Genomic DNA, 25,008 nt, shown 5'->3' on the forward strand with positions numbered 1-25,008 from the left:
AAGTGATAAGAAGAAGAAAAAAAAAAAAAAGAAGAAATAAAAGAAAAAGAATAAGTGGAGGAAGAGGAATATGAATAAGAAGAAGATGAAGAAGATGAAGAAGAAGAAGAAATATAAATCTCTAACTCACATTAATTAAAAATATAAAATGATAATTTTCCATTCAAATCCCTAAAAACTCTTTTTCACTTTTAATATGTATCCAAAAATATTAGATTTATATCTATTTTAAATACTAGTAATCTGGATATCAAATATTATATATATTTTCACCATTAAATAAAATATATTTAAATATTCATTAATATATCATTAATATACCAAACTTTTATTTAATATCTAAAAAATAATTTTTTACTTTTTTTTTTTTTTTTATAATATAATTTTTTTTTTATATAATACATTACCGGTATACAAGAAATAAATTTATGATTAATTGTGCAGCAGATTACCGCCAAACACGTGTTATATTGATTATCTCATTTTAAAAACAAATAATATAAATAATGAAAAAAACGAATAAAAGGATTAAATGAGTAAAGTGAATACAATATTTATAGAAAACAATAATATTTTAAATAATTGTATTTGAATGAAAAATTGTTAAACTCTTGTTTGGATTTCAGTTACTTTAAATTATTAAGGTGGAAAAAAAACAAAGAAAAAAAGTTAAGTTAAAAAAAAAAAAAAATAATCTATTAAAACAATTTTAAAGATCCAAGATAAAATAAAATTATTAATTAATAATACAATATTTAATTTATTTGATTTCTAATTTCTTATTTCAATAAAAAAAAAATTATGTTTTCTATTTCAGAAAGATATGAACAAATTAATGCACATATTGGACAAGGTACTTATGGTAAAGTAGAAAAAGCAATAGACAAAAATAGTGATACTATAGTAGCTATAAAAAAAGTGAAAATATGTGAATTACCTTCAGATTTAACAGAATCTAGACAAAAAGTTGGACAATGTGGTATTCATTTCACAGTTTTAAGAGAAATTAAAATAATGAATGAAATTAATCATCCAAATATTATGGGTTTAAGAGATGTTTTTGTTCAAGGAGATTTTATTAATTTAGTTATGGATTATATGGAAAGTGATTTAAGAAAAGTTTTTGAAAATAGAATTCGATTTTCTGAATCACATATTAAATGTCTTTTAAAACAAATAATTCTTGGAATTAATGAATTACATAATTGGTTTATTATACACAGAGATTTAGCTCCTGCTAATATCTTTATTAATTCAAAAGGTATAGCAAAAGTTGGTGATTTTGGATTAGCTAGAAGTTATGGACAACCACGTAGAGAATATACTCCTGAAGTTGTTACATTATGGTATAGATGCCCAGAATTACTTTTTGGATCCACAAAATATACTCATGCTGTTGATATGTGGAGTATAGGTTGTATTTTTGCAGAACTCTTAACAGGTGGAAAAGCTTTATTACCTGGTGATGATGAAGTTAGACAACTTGGACGTATTTTTGAACTTTTAGGTACCCCAAATGAAGATAATTGGCCACAAGCTAAAGAATTACCTTTATATTGTGAATTTAGTCCAAGATCTCCATTAAATTTTAAAGATATCTTTCCCAATGCATCAGAAATGGCAATTGATCTTATTCAATCATTTTTGAGACTTAATCCATTAGAAAGAATTTCAGCAAGTCAAGCTTTAGAACATGAATATTTTAAAAGTTATCCACTTCCATGTGATCCTTCCGAATTACCACTTAATTACTTTAAAAACTAACAAAAAGTTAATACAAAAGACTTTTATTAAATTAGAATTAATAATTAACTATAATAAAATATACTAAATTTTTAATAATCATTCTTTATATTATCTATCATTGCTTTAGTTTTCCTATACTCTCTGCTCTTTTTGGATCCAGAATTACCTTTAGAACTATGATGTTTGTCATATTGACTCACAAAAGACTTTCTTATTCTGTCTTTATCAAATTGTGTTGTCTTATTCTTCCTAGGAAGCCATAAATTATTTATTCTTTCATTAATAGCTCTTGCCTTAAACTCATCATACTCTTGTTTGTCAATTATTTCATCGTATTCTTCCTCTTCTTGATGTTCGTTATCGCTATTGTCTTGGTCTTGGTTTCGACAATTGTATTCATCATCATCATCATCATCATCTTCTTCTTCTTCTTCTTCTTCTTCTTCTTCTTCTTCTTCCTCTTCCTCTTCCTCTTCCTCTTGAGTTGAATCGTCCTCTTCATGTGAGATTTCACTATTATCATGTAATTCTGATCCATCTAAGTTATTCTTTCCGTTATTTTGTGAAATTATTGTATTCAAATAATCAAGCCTATTCATATCCCTATCAATCTTTCCAATATTAATGATCTTATTTGAGCTATGAACATTATCACTAGTAAATACAATAACATCCTCAAATTTTGGATACTCCATGACCTGAATTCCAAATCTCTTTCTAAAAAGCTCAATAATACAGTTAACATCTCTATTAAAATACATCTCAGCATTAATATGGTCAGTATTAACAATCTGGGGAAAATCAATCAATGTTATATTTTCTTTGGAATCTATTAGTAAATTAAACTCATTAAAATCTCCATGTATAAGTCCACAATCTGCTAATCTTATAATCATTTTCATTAGTCTTTCCAATGCTCCATATGGATCATCTAAATGTCGAATTGAATTAAGTGGTACTGCATCTATTAATTCCATAACTATAGCATGACGATTCCAATCAATTGGTTCTGGAACCTTAATTTCACCCTCATTAAATCCATTTTCATACAATGCTTTTAAACAACTGTATTCCTTCAAAGCTGCTAATCTAGATAAATATAGCCAAGATGAAGTCTTTCTATTTCTTAAATAATCTCTTGTATTTTTAACATTTCTAAAAGATACTCTTCCTAATCTATGTAACTTTAAACATATTAATTTCCCATTCTCATCAGCTGCTATATGTATATCACTCTCTTTACCTACTCCTATTCTTGCTCCTACTGATGATATTATTCCTCTCTTATTTAAAGCTCTTAAAGCTAAGAAATCATATCCTAAATACGATAATTTATACCCTTCATATATTTTACTTTCTCTAGATACTAATTTATTTCTTAATAGATTTTGCAATAATTGATAACTCCCTGTTCTTCTTAAATTACTAATCGATTCTATAAGCTGTGGAGATACATACTCATGGTTTCTCATACCCATTTCTACTGCTGTCAATATTCTCCATTCATCTTTACTGATGAATCTCATATTACTCACATCCAACTTCATTTTTGTATTTTATGTAAGTCTTCTCCTATAATTTCTTTTTCTTAATAATCAACAAAGACAAAAACACTTATATTTATTTATAAAATATATTTTTAACCTTGATTATTATTTTTTTTTGACACGTAATTTTAGATTTATTTGATTGAAAAGATGAAGAATTTTTCTTTCCACAATTTCAACTCTTCAGTTATCTTTTACAAACTAAATTGGTTGCAATCAATCAGTGATTTAGTAATAATTTCTTAAATTTACCACTTAACATAAACCTTCTTGCTATTTTTCTTTTTTTGAAATTTCTTCTTAACTATTATCGGTACCATAATGCATCACGTGGATGGCGGCAGAATTCTGCCGCCATTTTTTAATGAAAATGGTTGAAAGTTGAGAAATTATAAAACAAATAAATGAATAAAAAATTTTTTTTTTCAAAAAAAGTAAGTAATTAATTCATATTTTTCTTTTTTGTTTTAGTATAAAGAAATATATATATATATATATATATATATACATATATATAAATATTATTTATATATATTTATATATATATATATATTTATAACATTTATGTTTACATATACATAAATATCTCATTTACATCTGATTAAATTGGAATACAGAGCTAAAAAAACGCAAAAAAGATAAACTTGAATTACAACTTATGGTCTTATAGAATTGGAAAATTACTATAATCACTTTAAGAATATAAGAGTACTTTTCTATAAGTACTAAAGCTTTTCAAATTTTTATTATTTTTGGTATTTGATTATCAGTAAATTAAGATAAACTATTGATATTTAACCCAACCCCCTTATCCTTTTTTTTTAAATTATTAAAAATAAAGTTTTTGGAATGAAAAATTCAAGATATATAAGAAGTAATTCAATTTTTGATGATACAGAACATGAAACAGAGTCTGATAATTTTTTTAGTGAAGTTGAATTGAGAAGAAGAAATGGAAATAGAAAAGAATCATCTGAAAAGAATGGACATAAGGAAGGAAACAAAAATGGAATAATTGAAAACAGTAAAATAACAGGAAACCATTCATCTACAAATAATAGCGGAGATCTTAATTGGGTAACTAGAACTATTTGGACAATAATCTTATTATCATCATTCCTAGTAATACTTGCAGCTGGACATACTTATTCTGCAATGCTTGTACTTATTTTGATTTCAGCAGTATATCAAGAAGTTAATTCACTTAAAAGAAGTGCTGAAGAAGATAAACGTCTTCCATTCTTTTATACTTTACGTTGGTATTGGTTAGGAGTAACATTATTTTCAACAGGAAAATTATGGTGGGTTCCTTTAATTGAAAAATATAGAAGAAATTATTATTTATTATATTTAATAGTTTATTACCATTCTTTGATAAGTTATGTTGGAGCTTTATTTGGATTTATTGCTTTTATATTATCTCTAAGAAATTATACACTTAGATATCAATTTTCTCAATTTGGAATAATGATTTTAAGCCTTTTACTTGTGGTAACTCAATCAGTTTTTATGATTGCTAATACTTATAGAGGCCTAATTTGGTTCATACTTCCTTCATGTCTTGTTATATGTAATGATATATTTGCTTATATTGTTGGTAAAATCTTTGGGAAAACTCGACTCTTCAGACTTTCTCCAAAGAAAACGGTTGAAGGATTTATTGGAGCTTCTATTATCACTATTTTTGCTGCAATTATTCTTGGTAATGTTCTTTCCAAAAGTCAGATATTTATTTGTCCTCAAAATGAATTACTTGAAAAACCTTTTTCAATGTGGTATGAATTAAAATGTGATCCTAATCCTGTATTTATTCAAAAACCATATAATATTCCACCATTTTTACATTTTATTTTTGGTAAAGAACCTTTTCTAATTCCAGATTCACAATTCCATGCCATTGCTATTGGTATTTTTGCTGCTTTTGTTGCTCCTTTTGGTGGATTCTTTGCATCTGGTCTTAAAAGAGCTTTAAGAATTAAAGATTTTGGTTCTGCTATACCTGGCCATGGTGGAATCACTGATAGATTTGATTGTCAAATTCTTATTGGTCTGTTTACATATTTATATATTCGTGCATTTATCTTTACAAATCCCAAATCAGTATCTTTAGATATTGTCATAAAATTAGCTAAAATGCTACCAGAACCAGAAATTCAACATTTAATTTCTGTACTGTCTAGCCATATATCCAGTCAACAATAAATTTTACTTTTAACTTCAATTTTTCTCTTTAACTCATATATTTTTTCTATTTTCCTTTCATTTATTGAAATTAATATAAATATTTCTAAGAGATTATTAATAATTAACCAAATCTTTGAAAAAAAGGGGAAAATCTATCTTTTTCTTTATTTCATCATCTTTTATGTACTAATTACTTTTTTTACCATTTTCCCCACCCTCCTTACATGCATTTTCTCCCCTTAAGTCCATTCTATTTAATAGTCTTCCACATAAATAAATAATTACGTCATTTATTGCATGCATGCATTTAATTACGTGTTTTAAAGTTATATTTTAAAATATATTACAAAAAATTATTTAATTATTATTATACTTGAAAATTTCTTTTTTTCTTTCTTTATTAAATAATTTTAAATTGTAATGAAATATTTAAAAAATATTAATTTTAGTATAATTTTGTATTTGAACTTGACTGTGATTTGAAAAAAAAAAATCATTTATATTATTATTATAATTATTTTTTAACCAATATTAAATTATTATGTGCATTATAATAAAATTAACGCAATTCTCCCGCTAAAATTGTTATATTGATTGACTGGTAATTTGGTTATCGAGACAATTTTAATAATACTTTCAAACTTGTTTAATAATAATATTTTGAATTACTAGGAATATTATATTAAAATAATTCAGAATCACCATACTTTTTATTTTTTAACAATTTGATAAAAAAGATCATCTTTTTTTTTCTTCGAATTATCAACAATTCAAGACGAACTCCGAACTTAAAATTAATTTAGCCATAAATTATCGAAGGAAACCTCAATCAATTAAAAATAACTACTTTATCTTTTTAATTAATATAATGATTTTTAATTTTAACAAATTATTTGATAACGGATATAAAATTGGTAACAAAAAATGAAACTTGGTATTTTTGGAGATATATATTCCACTTTTTTCCCAATTGATTTATGTATAAAACTGTTAATATTCACTATTTCAATACTTTTATTTTTTTATATAGCCAATTTAATAATATGGAGAAGATATGATAAACATACATATAAACACCAATCTTTTGAAATGATACTTATTCCATGTAGGAAAAATATTTACTCCAATATATTCAGATGTACTTTGAATTTTTTGACAGCAGTTCACTTAATATTAATCCCATTAGTTACTTATGACTCAGTAAGTGCTCCTGAAAGTTCTTCCATATTATATTGGAGAAAGAAAGCTGAAGTTTTCTTAGTGGAATATGTTGTTGCTTTAATAATTTGCATAGGAAGAAAATTATTTACACAAAGAATTAGGCTCACTTTGATAATGCCATCAAATCTTTTTGATTGTAATTTTGTATGTTTGTGGGTACGTGATAATAATAATATTAATAATAATCATAATCATGATCATAATACAAATGATAATATTATTCAATCCATAAATAAAGATCCAAGTTATTCAACTTTAAATAAAAAATTTCTCAATTTTTACAAGAAAAGTCTTGCATTTTTAGATGGTGAAATGACAGGATTTAAATATTATGGTTGTCATATACAAACAGATGAATCCTCTGGAATTAGGTATTTTATTGCTGGATCAACAAGATTTGTATTTTCTATAGAAACTGGGACTTTTTTGCCTCAAATACAATCAAGTAGAGTTAGTGTAAATCAAATTGAAAATGCTTTGAATTGTGGAGGACATTCAGAAGCTTCTGTTATTTCTTATTTATCTGTTTTTGGAAAAAATGAATTACCATATGAAACTGAGCCTGCATTACTTGTAATGAAACGTATTTTCTTTTGTCCAACTTTCATTTTACAATATTTAATGCTCTCAACAACTTTCTTTTTGAGGTTTTTCACTTGGTCATTTTGTTGGTCGGCTTTAATTTTATATACAAACCTATTTAGTTTCTTTAAAGATATTTTTAGAAATAGAAAACTCTTAAAAGAAACCCATGAAATTAATAATCGACCAGTTAAAGTAATACGTGGGAATATTAAAAAATCGATTAAAGCGTCTGATATTGTCCTTTTTGATATTGTATTATCTGAAACAGGAGATATTGCACCTTGCGATATGATACTTATGGAAAAATTAGTACTTGTTGACGAATCAAGTTTGACAGGTGAAGCAACACCTGTTTTTAAAAAGCCTCTTGATTTATCAGCGCTTTCAAATTCTCAAATACTTTCAGCTAGTGATAATATTCTTAAAGACTCTTTGATTCATGCTGGATGTAAAATTATTAAAGTATTTGGCGGAGATGAATCAAATGATTCATTAATTTCCGTAGTCTTAAATACTGGTGTTTTTACATTTAAATCAAAAATTCTGCGTACAGTTTCTCAAAATATGATTTCTGATGATTTTCATAATGATATTCCGTTATTGTGGTTATTAACTTTATCAGTTGCATCAGTTGTTATAACAGTACAATGCTTAATTTCACAATTTAATATTGGGTCCATATTCTTCATTTTAGGTACTTTACTACAACTTCTTCCAATTTGGGCACCAGCTTTTGTACAATCATGCATTAATAGTTCAGTTTCAACATTAAAAAATGATAAAAATGTTGAAAGTTCTTACCCAAGAAGAATCTTGTTTGCTAGTAAATTGGATACATTATTCTTTGATAAGACTGGTACTTTAACAATGAATGATTACGTACTTGATAATGTTGAAAGATTAAATTCTGATTTACTTGAAGATCAGGGATTCTTTACTGGAAATGAACGCTATTCTGAAAGAATAGTTAGGGGAATAAATGGAGAAAAAATTGATATATTAAAAATGGCAATTTCAACTTGCCATTCATTATCTTTTGTTCCTGATCAAGGCGATGGAGGGTATTATGGAGATTCAATTGAAAAGGAAATGCTTAAGTTTACAAGATCTTGTATTTATGAGAAGTCCTCATTAAACGATAGATCTTTAAGAAGGTTTGTTTTTGAAAAAGGAGCTGAATTTGATCTTGAAAATATCTATAGAAGCCACAATACTGCAAATCTTGAGAAAAAGCTCAGTAAAGGATGCGAAATACTGAAGATATTCGATTTTAATGGCGTTAGTAGGTCAATGAGTGTTATTGTTCGTTGTAACGTCACAGATAGAGTCTTTTTATTTACTAAAGGCGCATCTGAATCCATTTTAAAGTTTTCAATTAAGAACCAATCGACTGAGGAAATTGAATTTAGAACATCTAAACTATCTTCTTCAGGATTTTATGTAATAATAATAGCTTATCGGGAATTGAAATCCGATAAAGAGTCAATTGAATTGTATAGATTATTAAACGAAAGTGAAAGAATTAATTTTGAAGTTGACTTAATTCCAGTTGGAATTCTTTGTTTTTCAAATTGTATTAGAAAGGAAGCACCATTTATCATTAAGGAAATTAAAGATCTTGGAATTAAGCCCATAATTCTAACAGGCGATAATTCAGATTGTGCATTGTGCGTTGCTAAACAAGTTGGAATTATTAATAGCCAATTCAAAGTCTCTAATATTGAGGCAAAACTTAACCTTTGCGAAATTGACTTGAATAGCCACCAAATTGCTGTATTGTGTTGTATTATTTCCGGAAAATTAGTTTTTTTGAATGAATTTAGACATGAAATTGATCTGGAGGAAGTTATTAAAAATTTGAATAAGATAAGATTAGTTGTAACATTTGAATCTTACGAAATGATGAGCAAGACTATTCTGCATAATTATGAAGGTATTGTTAATCCATTAAAAAATGATTCCAAACAAGCATTTTTGAGTAATGAGACTCTTTTGGACTTGTTTAAAAATAATATTTCAGTAATTTCAAGAGCTAACCATATTAATAAACAGAGTGTTATTCGACAATTTATGAATGAAGGAAAAATTGTTGGAATGGTTGGCGATGGAACAAATGATGTTGCTGCTGTTAAAGATTCCAATCTGGGAATATTTGTTAATAAAAATGGAAGTTTAAGTAGCCATTTTTCTTTGGATAAAGGGGATTTAAATGGAATATTAAGTATTATTCGAGAGGGATGCGGGTGTGCTGCTAATTCACGTTCATTGTACTTGTTCATGATTATGTATGGATTCACAATTGTAATTTGTAAGAATATTTTATTATATTCTGGACAAGCAACTCTTCCAACTATGGGGTACTTTTATTATAGTATTTTTGTAAATTTTCCAAGTGTATGGGGAATAAAAAGAAGCAGGCCTGCAAATAAGATTAAAAAGTATCCTGTAGATGCAGGATTGGTATCAAGGAGCTCCATATTGACTGTTATTTGTTTTGTTTCTGTTATTGGAATCAACCTGGGTGTCGTATTGTTTTTGTTATCAAATAAGTCATGGTTTGTTTCTAGTTATACAAGAAATTTGGGAATTCCAATTTTCATTTCTGCACGCCAAGATGGATTTGAATCATCCACGACTTTAATTTGGATGTGCTCTTTGCATTCGCATATGGCTCTGATTTTTGGAATGGGAGGATATCACAGAGAACCTTTTTATAAAAATAAAGTTCTCGTTTCTACGTGGTTTTTAGCACAGCTTGGGCTTTTATTTCTAATTTTTTCGGAGCCAAGTCTCATTACATGCTTCTTTAAAATTAACTGTCAAGAAGGCATAACTCCTGGAACTTTATTTGGTATGAATATCCCAAAATTCTCGAGTAGCAATGTTTTCCCATTTTCTTGGAAGTTTGAGCTCGTTGGATGGATAGCTGCTTCCTTCCTAATTTGCATATTTATTTATCGCAAATTAAACTTCAATTCAGCTTCCAAAATTTGAACCAGTAATTAAAACCATGGCCTTGAATGTTATTTTATCTATTGGAAAATTATATTTACTCGTTAAGCTTGTTTTAAATAACATTCTCTATACATAAAATAATCCAATAAAATTTGGAAAGCAAATAAAAGTTTTGTATTGAAAACTTTTTTTTTGGTTTGATAATAAAATTTAACTTGAGAATTTTGGATTCAACTTGTGCTTTTTGGGTTTTTGTATATTTAATTTGAATTTATCTTTTTGTAGAAAACTCCTAAATTAATAACATTAGTAAACTTATTTGATTTAGCTTTGTAAAGTATTCTTTTATTTTCATAAGACTCTTTCCATATAAAGATGAATTTTTAAATAGAAAAAAATAAACAAAACTCTAAATTTCTAATACTTGATTAATTCCTAATGAATAAAATGGTTAAAAAAGTCAACACAGACTAATGCATTGCGCGCCTTCCATGTGGACGCGCATGCAAAAACTTTTTAGAGCACATGCGGAAACGCCAGTAAAAAAAAAGGAAAATCAGTACCGGTGTAAACGTGTGAAAACAAATAAACTAAAAACTTGATTGCATGCAAAAAATTCCAATAAAATTATGAATTTGGAGCATTTAAATTATTTAAAGATTAAGGCTTTTTAAGTCTTGGACAAGGTTTTGAATAGATTCAACTGATTTAGAAAATAATGATTTTTCGTCATCAGATAAATTTACAATAACAACGTCTTCAATACCATTTTTTCCAATAACAACAGGAACACCGACAAAAAGATTGTTAACATTATACTGGCCAGTAAGATATGTTGAACAAACTAATACTGATTTAGAATCTTTCAAATAAGCTTGAGCCATAGCTACAGCTGAAGCGGCTGGAGCATAGAATGCTGAGCCAGTTTTTAAAAGTTCAACAATTTCACCGCCACCAAATGCTGTCTTCTTAATAATTTCATTGATTTGTGAATGAGTAATTTTTCCTTGCTCAACAAAATCACTAAGCAGAATTCCACCAATTGTAACTGAACTAGTTAATGGTATCATCTCATCTCCATGGCCACCTACAACAATGGCTGATACATCAGATGGCTTTACACCTAATGCTCGACTTAAATTACATCTGAACCTAGCGGAATCAAGCACACCTGACATACCACAAACTTTATTAGCTGGTATTCCACTCTTTTCTTTAAAGTAGTAAACCATCGCATCTAGAGGATTAGTAATACATATTACAAATGCATTAGGGCAGTATTTACCGACATTTTCTGCAACTGAACCAACAATCTTTGCATTAACAGTAAGTAAATCTGAACGTGTCATATTTGGTTTTCTAGGAACTCCAGCTGTTATTATGACGACATCAGAGTTTTGTAAATACTCATAGTTATTTTCACCAAATATTTTCGCTGGTGACCCAATCAATGCCATGCAGTGATTCAAATCTAAAGCTTTTCCTTGTGGAACTCCCTCAATAATATCAAACATATAAACATCTCCTAAATCTTTTTGTCCTAAAAGAAGTGCTATAGTTGAGCCAATTTGTCCAGCTCCAATAATTGAAATTTTCTTTCTCATAATTACAGTATTATATTTATAACTTATTTTTTTTAATTATATCAATAGAATTTCTCTATTTTATTGTGATCTATTTTCTTTTTCCCCTACTTAGCTTTTAAGATACTCATTTCCCACGCAATTATTACCTAAAACGAGGGGCGTAACAAATTCAAATAGCAGGCGGGAAATTTGAACAGCTAATGGCGCGGCAACAAGTGCAAATTCATGCAACATTTGAAAGAAAATGAGAATAGAATAATACGCATTAAGTTTTTTTTTCTATTTTTTACTAGTAATTAATCCCGAAAACCCACATGCAATAATCTCAATCAGCCATCTCATACAATAAATGAAAGTTGGATGAGAGAATTTTTTTACATTTTTTGAATTACAGGATATCGCAAACAATATCTTATTGAAATAAGAAAAAATATTCTTATGCTCCAGCAGCTGGTGCATTATCCAACACCTTGGAAATAGTGTTGACTTCATTAATTGATTCCCCAAGAAGCTTCTGTTCTAGTGGAGTTAAGTCCAATTCGAGAATGTCCTCAACACCATTCTTTCCAATAATTGTTGGAACACCCATGTATATACCCTTTACACCATAATGGTTGGAGCAGAATGCAGAACATGGAACAACTGCCTTCTTGTCCTTTAGGTAAGCTTCAGCCATCTTAACAGCAGCAGCGGCTGGTGCAAAGTAGGCAGTTCCTGTCTTTAAGTTATCAGCAACTTCCTTCCATGCTATTCTGGTATGGCACACAATCTCATCAATTTGTTCCTGGGTGATAAGACCTTGCTTAATGAAGGATGAAAGAGGAACACCACCAACCGAAACTGAACTAGTAACTGGTACCATACCATCGCCATGGCCACCAATAACGTTGGCACTAACATCAGAAGCATTAACGCCAAAATGTTGTGCAATGAATGTTCTAAATCTAGATGAATCTAATACACCTGCCATACCACAAACTTTGTTATGTGGAAGCCCAGAAACCTTTTGGAAGTGTGAAACCATAACATCTAATGGGTTTGTGATACAGATGACAAAGGCATTTGGACAGTATTTCTTAACACCTTCGGCAACTGAATCCAAAATACGAGCATTTCCGAATAAGAGTTCAGAACGATCATCTTTTGGACGACCTGGAATGGAGGCTGTGATAATAACTACATCAGAGCCTGATATATCAGCATAATCATTTGTGCCGATAACCTTTGATGTGGAACCAAACATTACCATAGAGTGGGTAATATCTAGTGCTTTTCCTTGTGGAATGCCTTCTGCAATATCAAAAAGTACTACATCGGCTAAATTGTCTTTACCTACAATATATGCAATATTACCTCCAATTTGTCCTGACCCAATAACGGCAATCTTGCGTCTTTCAATCATCTTTAATATAAAAAAAATAAATAAATGCTTTGAAAACAAAAATTCGCTTTAATTAAACTTAATTAAATAATAGTGATTCTTATCTCTTTTTTTGTCCTCTAATAATTATACATGTGTGGATTTCTGTACGCAAAAAAATATCTTTAATATCCATAATATTTTTATTATTTAAATTTATCTTTAATTAGGTATGCTTACGTTACTAGGCGGGCATCATGTTTTGTTTATTTTAGATTTTTTTTTATTCAAAAATACCATATTTTTTTCTGGAATCTCATTCTTTAAATATAATTCCAAGAAATTATCAATGTTAATTCAACTAACCCTACTGACTAGCTTGCTTGCTTGCAGTTTACATTATTTATATACCCTTCGATATCAAAATTTTGATTATCTTAAAGCTAATTGTGATAGCTTATCCACCCCTTTACCCCTCTAATTATAAGATTTTAATTCTTAATTATTGCATGTAAATACCGGTATGCAATTTTTGCAAAAATAGTCGTATTATTATTTTTTATATTTTGCATCAATTTTTTTTTCTTTTTAAATAAAAATTGTCCACATTAAATTTTTAAATTACGTGTGAATTTATCAAAAAAATATATATTTTATTTCACGGATTCTTGAAATTATGAAATAAAAATTAGGAATAATTTATAAGAACGTAGAAATAATAATAATAATACTAATACACAAGCTATTTGAATGTTAAAGTATTTTTCAAAATTTAACTGAATTTAATAATTTTGAAAAATATTTTGCAAGTAAATATTTGAGCGCACAGATATAATTAAAAACAAAAAATTAAAAGTGAAAAATAATTAACTTTTTTTTTTTTTAATCGTTATCAAGGGAATTAAAAGTGGAATATAGATATTTTTATCAAAATGTCAAGTTTAATCGAGATAATGACTATAGTTGAAAGTAAAGGAGGGAAAGAGGATGTTGAAGTAGAATTAAGTAAAGATCTTCCAGAAGCAGACTTTAATAAGCTAAGGGAACAATTATTTATGATGGGATTTGAGTTGCAGAATCAAAATATTGAAAAAGATCAAAAAAGTGGTAGCTCTGGCAATACTGGTGATAATTGTAGAAAATTTAAATTGAAAAAAGAATCATATAACGAATTAATTGTAAAGGAAATATCGAATATGTCACTTAAAAATCAACAAGAAGCATCAATTCCTCTAACTCCAAAATCAGCTTTGAAAAGTAAGAAGGATAATTTTGTGGATAAGAGCCAGAAGCTAGATGAGGAGCTGGCAGCAATTAGAGCAGAAAAGGCAAGACAATTTAAAGATTCATCAGGCCATTCATATAGAAACACAAATAATACATGTAATAGCAATAATAGTAGAACTTCTACGGATTCTCAATCCTCTTTTAGAAGATTTATGAATTTTGATTGGTTCACATCAATGTTTTCATCCAGAAGAAGAGGGACAAGTCAAAGAGATAGAATGCATTTGGATTCAAGTTATTATAGATCTAAGAATACAGGATGTTGTGGCTCAAGTTGTGGAGGATCTTAAGCTATTAATGTATATTACAATCAAATATAAGGCTAAGGGATTAAGATTTTGTTTTAATCTTTACTAATAAATAAAAGTTTAATATTATCGATAAATTTGTCATCATATTTCCTTCTAATTTCAAGAAGCCATTGCTCAGCTTTAATTTTTATTTCATCTTGTAATGATTTAAAATAATTGGTAATATTGAAATGAATTTCATTATCCATAATAATATCTATTAGAATAAAAGTTAAAAGTTCCAAACATGGTTGTTTAAGGTTTGGTATAGAAAATGGGAATACAAATGTATCAAGTATTCTATAAATTGTGAATACCAATAATTTAGTATGAAATATCCATTCTATTGAGGTAATGTATCCTGAAATATTATCTTTTAATACGTTTCTTCTGTCAATTTGAATAATATCAAATTCATTATTTTTATTATTTTCTTTATTAGATTCTTCTTTTTCGTTATTTTTGCCCTGTTCTACAATACACTTAGATTTAATTAAATCTCTAGTTTCTTCAGAAATAAGAGACGTTAGTAAATCCAAAACAACGACTTCTGGTGATAAGTTATCATAAAACTGTGTCATTAAGAGAACATAGTCTTGAACAGCACCGTTTTTCTTATGTTTCTTTCCAGAACAATCTTTCTTGTCTTCATTCTTATCTACTTGTTCTTCCTCTTTCTCTTCATTCTCTTCCTCATCACCTTCATCCTCGTCCTCATAGTCATCCTCATCATCTTCACTAATATCATGCAATACTTGCATCATATCCTGGTATGTATATTCTGGGTCATCTAATTCTTCTAAGCTATCCAAATTATCCAGTTTTTTTCCATCTACAGAATTTTCTTTGCCTCTATCTTGGAGGCTCTCAGAAGAAGGCTTATGATTTTTGATACTTAATTCATTAGACTCCGAAGATCTAGTAGGCTCTGATTCTTCAATATCTAAGTAATCAAAATGTTTGACAATTTGATCAAATTTGTATTGAGTATTGTTCCTCCTGAAGGTTTTAATACTGTTTAAAAGGCTTGAAAGTTCAGCATGTCCTTTGGTGTTTTCTACTTTATTTGTTTCTACTTTCTTTAAATTTATCATTTTCTGGTCTTTATCTGTAGACATTTGAGAATTATCAAAAGTGTCATTTGTAGGGATTTTGCTTTGTGAGAAACTTAATGTGTTAACCATCCCAATATCTTCATTTTCTACCTTCTCCAGATGTTTCTCTTTTTCCTGCTGCTTCTCCTTTTCTTCGTTTTTCTTGTTTTCACAGTCAATCTTCATCTCCTCATTCTTAAAAACATTGTCCTTATCATTCTGTTCTTCATTTTGATATAAGCCTAACCACTTTTGGATTTCGATCAATGCATCAGTTCTAAGGTGAGGATGAGTCTCAGAGAGTGAAATGGAAAGATCCAAGTACAAGTAATAGCAATTTGTTGAACAAAAAAGACTCAAAATTGATCTCTCAATTATATTACCTGATCTCTTATCCAATGCCCACTTACTCTTTAAATTGTTAGAAGATCCTCCTGAAATCCCTACTTGGCACTGAATCCAACCACATTTACTTTTATCAGATCTTTCAATTGATATTTCTTCCAAATCGCATGGTCTCAAAAATGATTGTATCTTCAGTATTACGTCATCATCCAACCTTCCATGATTATCTATCAATCTTTCCTGGAATTTTAGAGATATTAAGTTGCTATTTTCTATATTTTTAACATGTTTCTCTATTAACTCCTTTCTAAGCTTTTCCTTGAATAACCTTGAGTTATTAGGCATTGTTACTAATTCCGCCTGAGAATCTATTCTAATACAGATTAGATTCCTAATCTATAGATTTTCTCTCTAAATATTTCCTATCAACCTGTTAACTAAAATTTGGTCATCTCCTTTATTCAGCTATTTTATTAAATAAAGTATCAGGACTGTTGGCGCCGGCGCCAATTTCCTATTTTGACATTTTTTTTTTGAAAATTAATATATTATGGAGAATGGTGCAGTTTTGTATTCATTGCCACAATATTCTTTTACTTAAGGAACATGAGGAGAGAATGGCATTTTATTGTCCCACATGTCCTTATGTATTCAAAATTGTGAGCCAAATTAGCAAAGTAACAGATTTTGTTCCCAAAAAGATGGAAGAACCTTCTATAGATATGAACGAAATTGCAAGCTCAAAGACAATGGGTAAGTTAAGATTATATAGTGGTAGTACTATTATTTGTAGAAGAGATCTTTATTTATTACTATATTATACAAATAAATTATATTTGTATATTCAAAGTATTATTTATCAATTAATAAAAAAGGGAATATGAAAAAAAAAATTAAATATATTATAAGTCCTTAAAATACCTAATTATATATAAATCTCTTAAATAATACTACTATCTCTAAATATTTGCCAATTACTTTAATAATAACTTCCTATTTTACTGGTGCTCTTTATTTAAACTTTTAGCTGTTTGTCCAAAGTGCTCATTTTCTGAAGCTTACTTCTTCCAATTACAAATTAGATCAGCTGATGAACCAATGACAAGCTTTTATACTTGTGTAAAATGTGACTTCAAATGGAAGGAAAATTAATGAATTAATTAAATATAGTTGACGCTGATATAATTGATACATCTTGTATTGGTCTATCATTCCTATTAGTTGAAACATGCTCAATTTCTTTCACAATCTCTTTACCATGAACAACCTTACCAAATATAGTATGTACTCCATCCAACCATGGACAAGATGCTGTTGTTATAAAGAATTGGCTACCATTTGTATTTGGGCCTGCATTTGCCATACTTAAAGTGAATGGTTCATCATGCTTAACATTTGGTGAAATTTCATCTTCAAATTCTTTACCCCATATAGATACTCCGCCAATACCTTGTCCAGTTGGATCACCAGTTTGTATCATAAAACCTTTAATAACTCTATGAAAAATACAATTGTTATAATATCCATTAAAACAGTGTACTGAAAAGTTTTCACAAGCTTTAGGAGCAATTTCTGGATAAAGTTCTAAAGTAATATCTCCTTTAGTCGTATGTAGTATAACTTGTTTTGCAATTCTAACATATGCATTACTTCTTTCTTTCCCTTTATTTGAGAATTGTTCCAATTGTTTTTGTCTCTCAATTTCTTCACTACTTGGTAATTCATTAAATATATCTCTTTTTAAATTAACATCACCATTATCTAGTAATGGTAATCTTTTTGAAAATATATATATACGATTTGATTTATAAGCAGAAGTAATAATAGCTGAATCAACATTACTTAAATGATTATCATTGTAATTAATTCCTCTATGTATTTGTAATAATCCCAAATTAAGAAATCTTTTTCCTGTTTCAAATTTACCAATAATTAAAACACGCTTTCCAATTTGTATATCAAGTACACATACACCAATCATACAAGTATATATTAGAAATCTAGACGTTTCATCAAAGACCATATTCTGCATGTTATAATATTCTGGAAGATTTTGAATTTCTGTTTCAACTGATGATCTAACACCAAATTCTAAATGGTCAATATGTAAGTAGTCATATTCTGGATTGCTCTGCATTACATTATAAGATGATATATTTTCATCAAATATTTTATAGCATTTACCTGTTTGAATTAAAAATAATCTAATTTTATAGTCAGAACATTTGATTGCAAGATTTCTTTCATCATTACTTACTACCATATTAATTGCATAACATTTATTCTTTTGTAACTCAAATAAATCTGTTTCTATTTTATATTGAAATTTGATAGGATTCAATTCATTATCTTGGATATTTCTTCTTGGTAAAGTCATTGTCCAAGGATCCCAAAATTCTAATCCACCTGATATATCTCCTGATATAATTATTCCTAAGTTTGGTAAAAACTTCAAGCATGTAACTTGAGCTTTATGATTATTATATTTTGGAAAGCTTTCATTATCTGGATCTTTTTCATTATTAATAAGTAAATTACCTCCTTTAATTGAATATATATATATAGATCCTGTTTTCAATTCTGATAGCACAATTTGGGGATATATTAATCCACTTGATAAATTAAATGTATTTATATTTCGCATATTACTTTTATTTTTATCATTCTTATTCCCATGATTATTGATAGAACTGGAAGATAATCCTCCTCCTATTGATGATAAAAATACGCATCTATTAGGATATATGGGAATTCTTATTATAGAAATCATGTCAAAATTTGATATACTATATAATTTAATATCTTTTTCATTTTCTGATATACTTGCCATATATTGTTCACAATTTGAAATAGAAATATCAGATACTTCATTTTTATGAGCTTGAAAGCCTTTTACAAATTCTAATGAAGTGATTACTGGAGAAGATAATTCTTTTGTTTGATTTTCTTTTTCCCTTAATATTTCTTTTTCTGACCTTAATCTCCAAAATTTTATCACACCATCTTTACTTGCTGTAATAATAAACCCCGTTTTATTACTAGATAATATGTGAGTAACTTGTTTTTTATGCATAAAACTGCATTCATAAAAATCTGTTTTTGGAATATTTACTATTTTCTCCAGTTCTTTCTCTCTATTCCTCTCCCTTTCTTTATTATCTTTATTTTCTGATTCAACTTTCTCAATAGAGTCATTAGTTGTCAACATTGTGGGCATTGGCCCTAGAGAGTCATCATCATCATCATCAACATCATCCTTATTATCTTCTTTTATTTCCTTTAATTGATTATTAGTTATGACTTCAATTTTCCTTGTTTTCAATTTATTTGAATAGCCCAATTCATATTTATCATTAGAAAAATCAGGCTCTAGATAGCTAAACTGCTGATCTTCATCTTTCTTACTTTTATCAACAAAATCTGTAAAGCCAGGACCAAAATCTTCACTACCATCTGAGCTTTCGCCTTCCTGTAATTGATTTTGCAAACTCATCTTTCAAGATACAGTCTCGACTATTCCTTACTCTTTCTCTTTTTAGGTAACTTCTTGTGTGAAATAGTTTTCTTATCAATACCAAAATGTATATTTTATACTATATTCTCATTTCTATTCCTTTCCCTTTACTCAAATATATCTTTTTTTCTCCCCTCCTAATAATCAAATTTAGCCTTTTAAATATGGTATCTTTTGGCGCCAATTTGGAGAATACCTAGTTTTTAATATATTTATTTATAAATATTAATAATAGTGAATAAATAAATTATAATAACTATCATTATTGTTAATATAATATATTATATTTATATATAAAGTAGCTGCATAATACCCATAAAGCCAAGCATTACTTTCAAGCTGTTTTTAATTTACACACTTATATCCCATACAGAACAAGTTTGTTATAACCTATTCAAGTTTCTTGTTTTAGATTTGATTTGACTCATAGCTTTAGTTACAAGAGATAAAGTTTCAAGCTTAATATTAAATAATTGACCATACACTGACCATTTATTTCCTCTTCTTTTGAACAAATTCAAGTTTAATATAAACCCCAAAAATGAGAGATCCGTCTAATTCTAGCGATATTAATATGAGCTATGATGATCAAAAACAAATTAATCGTTTTAGTTCTTTATTAAGCCGAAAAGTTGAGTTGAAGGGTGAGCTTGAGAGATTTAAGGTAAGTTGGTTTTAATGGCCATTTAATAAAGTTCTTCATTTAACTTTATTTTTTGTTTTTAGGAAAATCTCCAAACACATTGTGATGCATTAGATGAAATTGCATTATGTATGGACCCTGAGGGAATTCTGTAAGTTTTAATTATTTAATTAATAGTTAATTAAATTCCATATATATTAAATTTATTTAATTTATCTTCAATTCTTCTCCCCCACTTTATTCAAAATTTTATATACCCATATTTATATTATAGAATTCGTGTTGGTGAATCATATTATCATGCTTCAGAAGATGAAGCCACTGAAAAGATTGAGGAGCTCAAATCTCAAGTTGAAGGCAGAATTGAAGAGATTTCCAAAGAACTATCTTCAATTCAACAAGAAATGGATAAATTAAAGGTTGATTTATATCTTAAATTCGGGTCAAACATCAACCTAGATGAATAAATTTAATTCCCACACTTTTTAAAAGTTATGTACATATATATTTATATAAATATATATATTCCTTCTGCTCACAATACATCATATTATTTGCATGCATTTTGTTCATGCGGGATGCCACTTCTACAACATTTCGAGCATAACATTTTTTTTTGCATGCATTCCACATGAATTATTATTAATTAGTATATAAATTAATTGATGCCACGTAATAATTACGTCATTTTAATATATATTTTTTTTTAATAATATGAATTTTATTTCCAATTTTTTTACTAAATTTTTTTTAAAACTATTTATGAGAATTAAGAATATGGTTACAACTAATTTATTATATTTAAATGATTCGGGTGGGATTTAAATTCTGGCTAATTAATTAAAATTCAGCTAGATTTTTTGGACATAAATATTTACAAACAAAAAATTTATCAAAGTTAAACATGACATTTCTCCTATACCGGAATAATCACATGTGTGTGGCGCTTAAATTAATTTAATTGGGAAAAAACATTCTTTGAATATAAAACCAATTTTTTAAAGTAAATATAATATATTGAAACAATATTAAGTACATAATTATATTTATAAAAGTTAGAGATTAGAAAAAATAAGTAAAAAAAAAGGTAATAGTCGGCAAAGAGACTTGTAACAATAATTATATTTGAGCTATGCAGTAAAATTATTGTAATTATAAATGAAGAAAGAGTTGGTATTTTTGATTATAATATCCATATTAATTAAATTATCCTTCTTTATCTTGGTTGAACATGACTTAGAAGATTATACCAATGGATTCTTTGGTATTTTAGGTCAAAATTTTGGTGAAGTCTTGGAGTTTTGCGCATTAAAAGAATATGGAATTTCTACTTATTATGAATCAAAGAGAGTCAATTTCCCTGCTGTATTTATGGAATTAATTTCAGGTTTATGCAGTTCAATTAACTCAAAAAATGGATTAATTTTTCCATTTCTTGCTATTAATTTAATTCAAATTCTACAGGGAATACTAATTTATTCATATTTAATTAAAAGTTATCCAATATTATCAACTATATCCAAAACTATTATAGAAAAAAATAATTATGAATTATGCGTAAATATGTTAGTTGGAATATTTTGGATTAACCCAATCTCTATATATACCAGCTCTTTACTTTCTTTTGGTATTGAATTTGAGCTATTTTTACAACTTTTATTATTATGGATTTCTATTGATTCCAGCCATAAGTTCAGAGCATTATTACCAATCATTTCTGGAATTAATGTCTACTATTCTCCTACTGTATCCATTTCATTAATTCCTTCAACTTTAACTCTATTTTTATCTGGTAATCAACATTTTTTAAAGTTCAATACATGCCCACAATTATTTGATAATTTTAAAATGCATTTCAAACATTTTTGGATTAATTTTCTATCAAATTACTTTAATTTCAGAAATATATTAAAGATTATATTGTTCTTTACCTCATTTACAATCACATTTTTATCTTTACATATTTTTTCTTTCATCATTATTAATCATCAAAATAGCCACCATATATTAACTTTCAAAGAATACTTTTATACTTTTATTGTTCAAAATTTCACTTTATTGGAAAATAAAGATCTTAACCCATATTTAAATATATATTGGTTCTTAATGTATTGCATTGCATCTGAATTTAGACTATATTTTCAAATCATTTTGGGATCTTGTTTAATTATATATGCATTCATTTTAAATATATCTCTTGAAAAAATACCATTTAAAGCACTACAATCACAGTTATTACTTTGCTTCGTATTCAAATCAAATCCAACTTTTATTAACTATTTATTGATATTCTTCTTCATTCTTTTCGATTCTGTTACTTTATTTGAATCAAAATCTGGATTTCTTGCATCATTTTCATTCGTTACTTGGATGATATGTATTCCATCAGCTTTTCTAATTAGACCAATTTGGATTCTTGAAAATTCTTTGGATTCTAATTTTTACTACTTTTTAACTTTAGCTGGTAATTTCTCTATTATTATTTTTATTGGTGAGTGGATTAAATCACTTTTCAATAATTTAGTAAAATATTCCCCAAATCCGGATAAAGTTAGTTAAATATTAATATTAATCTCTTTAAAAATTCATTTTTTTTTTCCATTACAAAAAACTTTACTATTATAAATACAAATTAATATATAAGAGAAAAAAAATGTGAGAAAAAATTAATTAAATTCTAATTTTTAAATATATTGTCGTCTAAGCAAAATATGATAAAATATCTCATTAATAGATTACATTCTTAAATAATAACTCTTTACTTTTATTTATCTCATTATTTCTAAATTCTATCATTTTTCTTTTTTCGTAATGATTTATTCCTCATTTTCATTTTGAACGATTCCACTCTCTGGATCAACATCATCCTGATCTATGATACCTTGTTCATTAATTGCTTCGTGATCCATCTCTGACTCGTGATCCCCTTCATAACCATTTGGACTGTCTTGCATGCTCATATCTCTCATAGGAGGATCTGCAATTTGAGCTGCAGTATCTTCATGTACATCATTAAATGCCAAAGTATTCTTTGGTGCATGTCTCTTCTTATGATGAGATCCTGAATGTCTCTTATTATCATTATTAATAATATCAACCATTGACATTGTTCTACCAGAAATAACAAGAATGAATGAGATAATGATTGTAATAGTTATATCACATTCAAAAAAGATTACACCAAATACAAAGAACAATGCAACAGAAACAATTTCAGAAAATCTCCATGGAGCTTGTTGACCAATAGTTACAAGCTTATTTGCAATAATATTCTTAACAAATGGTATTGTACCAACAGTAACTAAACAACCAATAGATAATATGAACTCAGAGAAACTCTTTGATTGTACTGACAAAAAGAATTCAGGCTCAAATATTATAGTTGCAAATAATAAAGCAAAAACACCACAGAAAACTTGAACATTATAAAGTTTATTTGCATCTCTTTCAGTAACATGAAGTGCTTTCTCCAAACATACAGCTCTGAAAATTGCAGATGAAATAGCATACAAAATTGAAAGTCCCAATAATGTTGGTGGTACCAAATTTGTATCAAAACATGCTACTATATATGATAAAGCAGTAATCAATACAGTTTTAAATGATAATAAATTTCTCTGATCACAGAATAAATATCTGAATATATGATGTAATACCACAGCCAATGCTAAAATACATGGATATACTGCGATAACTGGAGTAGACTTTAATAAGATATTTGCAATAGTAAACATTAATAAATATACACCAACTGGTACAGCATATTCACTAAATCTACTCAAAGTCTCATCCTTAACCTTTCTTAAATCGCATCCTCCTAATACATATGCCAACATCATACCAACCAATAATTGTGAAAATGTAACTCCAATAGGATATGGAATCACATCCAACAATAATCTGTACATTATGAACATATTACATAATGTAATGAATATGAATAGACTACTTAGTGATAAGATTGCACTGTTTTCATATTTTTCACGTAAAGTTCCCAATAAGGTTTCTGAATGTTGATTATCCATTTTGAATGAATCCAATAATTATATCCTTATTTGTTTAAAATCTGATTGATCTATTATTTCATAAAGGAGGTAAATAGTATTCAGGAAATATTGTGTATCCTTTTTCCTTTTTTTTTTCTTTTTATTTCCTATCAATTACTCCTTACTTTTGATCAGTTTTAAATCCTATATTTATTTTCTATATGGAAATAAACATCTTTATATTTTTTCCTCAATAGACACACCCATATACTTACACCATGTGTTCATATAGGTTTAGTCTACCCCCGAGATCTTTATCTCTTACCCCCTATTCCCATGTATTTCTATTATATTTGTGTGGTCAAAACGTCATACTTGTTGCATGTCTCATGTCTACTAAATATTAATTAAATTAATTATTTAAAATTCCGTTGTAGACGTGTGCATGCGTCTCCAACAAATAATTAATTGTAATTACTACATATAAAGAAAGATAGTCAATTGGAATATTGTTGTAGAAAGATGATTTTTACTATTATTATGATTAGTGATTTATTTGTTGAACTTGTGGTGGTGGGAATTTAATTGCATGTTTAGTTGCGAATGATGGCGCAAACTTTTTCATTTTCCCACTAATGAAGTACTTAAATTATATATTTCTCTAA

General features: G+C 27.7%; 14 protein-coding genes across 14 annotated transcripts; 8 read left to right on the top strand and 6 right to left on the bottom strand.

Moving 5' to 3' along the window:
- Nucleotides 1–801: 801 nt before the first annotated feature.
- Nucleotides 802–1,764, top strand: cgd7_430 (cyclin-dependent kinase-related kinase, putative; the record flags this gene model as incomplete). Its single annotated transcript, XM_001388330.1, has 1 exon — nt 802–1,764. The coding sequence occupies one exon, from the start codon at nt 802–804 to the stop codon at nt 1,762–1,764; it is 963 nt and encodes a 320-aa protein (XP_001388367.1).
- Nucleotides 1,765–1,835: 71 nt separating this feature from the next.
- Nucleotides 1,836–3,302, bottom strand: cgd7_440 (RIO-like kinase domain; N-terminal region conserved; the record flags this gene model as incomplete). The annotated part of the gene is made up of 1 exon (XM_628232.1): nt 1,836–3,302. A coding segment is annotated over one exon (1,467 nt), but the record flags the coding sequence as incomplete, so codon positions are not given.
- An 840-nt stretch (nt 3,303–4,142) lies between these two features.
- On the top strand, nt 4,143–5,495 carry cgd7_450 (putative cytidine diphosphate-diacylglycerol synthase; integral membrane protein with 7 or more transmembrane domains; the record flags this gene model as incomplete). The annotated part of the gene is made up of 1 exon (XM_628233.1): nt 4,143–5,495. One exon carries the CDS (start codon nt 4,143–4,145, stop codon nt 5,493–5,495), a length of 1,353 nt encoding a protein of 450 aa, XP_628235.1.
- A 906-nt stretch (nt 5,496–6,401) lies between these two features.
- On the top strand, nt 6,402–10,277 carry cgd7_460 (P-type ATpase 3; integral membrane protein with signal peptide and 12 or more transmembrane domains; possible MgtA, cation tranport ATpase.; the record flags this gene model as incomplete). Its single annotated transcript, XM_628234.1, has 1 exon — nt 6,402–10,277. One exon carries the CDS (start codon nt 6,402–6,404, stop codon nt 10,275–10,277), a length of 3,876 nt encoding a protein of 1,291 aa, XP_628236.1.
- A 614-nt stretch (nt 10,278–10,891) lies between these two features.
- Nucleotides 10,892–11,878, bottom strand: cgd7_470 (malate dehydrogenase, adjacent gene encodes predicted lactate dehydrogenase; the record flags this gene model as incomplete). Its single annotated transcript, XM_628235.1, has 1 exon — nt 10,892–11,878. A coding segment is annotated over one exon (987 nt), but the record flags the coding sequence as incomplete, so codon positions are not given.
- Nucleotides 11,879–12,260: 382 nt separating this feature from the next.
- On the bottom strand, nt 12,261–13,274 carry cgd7_480 (lactate dehydrogenase, adjacent gene encodes predicted malate dehydrogenase; the record flags this gene model as incomplete). Its single annotated transcript, XM_628236.1, has 1 exon — nt 12,261–13,274. A coding segment is annotated over one exon (1,014 nt), but the record flags the coding sequence as incomplete, so codon positions are not given.
- Nucleotides 13,275–14,116: 842 nt separating this feature from the next.
- On the top strand, nt 14,117–14,761 carry cgd7_490 (hypothetical protein; the record flags this gene model as incomplete). The annotated part of the gene is made up of 1 exon (XM_628237.1): nt 14,117–14,761. The coding sequence occupies one exon, from the start codon at nt 14,117–14,119 to the stop codon at nt 14,759–14,761; it is 645 nt and encodes a 214-aa protein (XP_628239.1).
- Nucleotides 14,762–14,814: 53 nt separating this feature from the next.
- On the bottom strand, nt 14,815–16,545 carry cgd7_500 (hypothetical protein; the record flags this gene model as incomplete). The annotated part of the gene is made up of 1 exon (XM_628238.1): nt 14,815–16,545. The coding sequence occupies one exon, from the start codon at nt 16,543–16,545 to the stop codon at nt 14,815–14,817; it is 1,731 nt and encodes a 576-aa protein (XP_628240.1).
- A 212-nt stretch (nt 16,546–16,757) lies between these two features.
- Nucleotides 16,758–17,084, top strand: cgd7_505 (hypothetical protein; the record flags this gene model as incomplete). The annotated part of the gene is made up of 1 exon (XM_628239.1): nt 16,758–17,084. One exon carries the CDS (start codon nt 16,758–16,760, stop codon nt 17,082–17,084), a length of 327 nt encoding a protein of 108 aa, XP_628241.1.
- Nucleotides 17,085–17,163: 79 nt separating this feature from the next.
- cgd7_510 (RNA polymerase III subunit C11) lies at nt 17,164–17,352 on the top strand (the record flags this gene model as incomplete). Its single annotated transcript, XM_628240.1, has 1 exon — nt 17,164–17,352. A coding segment is annotated over one exon (189 nt), but the record flags the coding sequence as incomplete, so codon positions are not given.
- Nucleotides 17,353–17,356: 4 nt separating this feature from the next.
- On the bottom strand, nt 17,357–19,693 carry cgd7_520 (cyclin'cyclophilin like peptidyl-prolyl cis-trans isomerase fused to WD40 repeats at the N-terminus'; the record flags this gene model as incomplete). Its single annotated transcript, XM_628241.1, has 1 exon — nt 17,357–19,693. One exon carries the CDS (start codon nt 19,691–19,693, stop codon nt 17,357–17,359), a length of 2,337 nt encoding a protein of 778 aa, XP_628243.1.
- An 849-nt stretch (nt 19,694–20,542) lies between these two features.
- Nucleotides 20,543–20,824, top strand: cgd7_530 (hypothetical protein; the record flags this gene model as incomplete). The annotated part of the gene is made up of 1 exon (XM_628242.1): nt 20,543–20,824. A coding segment is annotated over one exon (282 nt), but the record flags the coding sequence as incomplete, so codon positions are not given.
- Nucleotides 20,825–21,515: 691 nt separating this feature from the next.
- Nucleotides 21,516–22,916, top strand: cgd7_540 (hypothetical protein with signal peptide and 8 or more transmembrane domains; the record flags this gene model as incomplete). The annotated part of the gene is made up of 1 exon (XM_628243.1): nt 21,516–22,916. The coding sequence occupies one exon, from the start codon at nt 21,516–21,518 to the stop codon at nt 22,914–22,916; it is 1,401 nt and encodes a 466-aa protein (XP_628245.1).
- Nucleotides 22,917–23,173: 257 nt separating this feature from the next.
- cgd7_550 (hypothetical protein wtih 9 transmembrane domains, possible apicomplexan-specific protein) lies at nt 23,174–24,382 on the bottom strand (the record flags this gene model as incomplete). Its single annotated transcript, XM_628244.1, has 1 exon — nt 23,174–24,382. One exon carries the CDS (start codon nt 24,380–24,382, stop codon nt 23,174–23,176), a length of 1,209 nt encoding a protein of 402 aa, XP_628246.1.
- Nucleotides 24,383–25,008: the final 626 nt, after the last annotated feature.

The sequence above is a fragment of the Cryptosporidium parvum genome, chromosome 7, assembly GCF_000165345.1.
Source record: "Cryptosporidium parvum Iowa II chromosome 7, whole genome shotgun sequence".
Taxonomy (NCBI): Eukaryota; Apicomplexa; class Conoidasida; order Eucoccidiorida; family Cryptosporidiidae; genus Cryptosporidium; species Cryptosporidium parvum.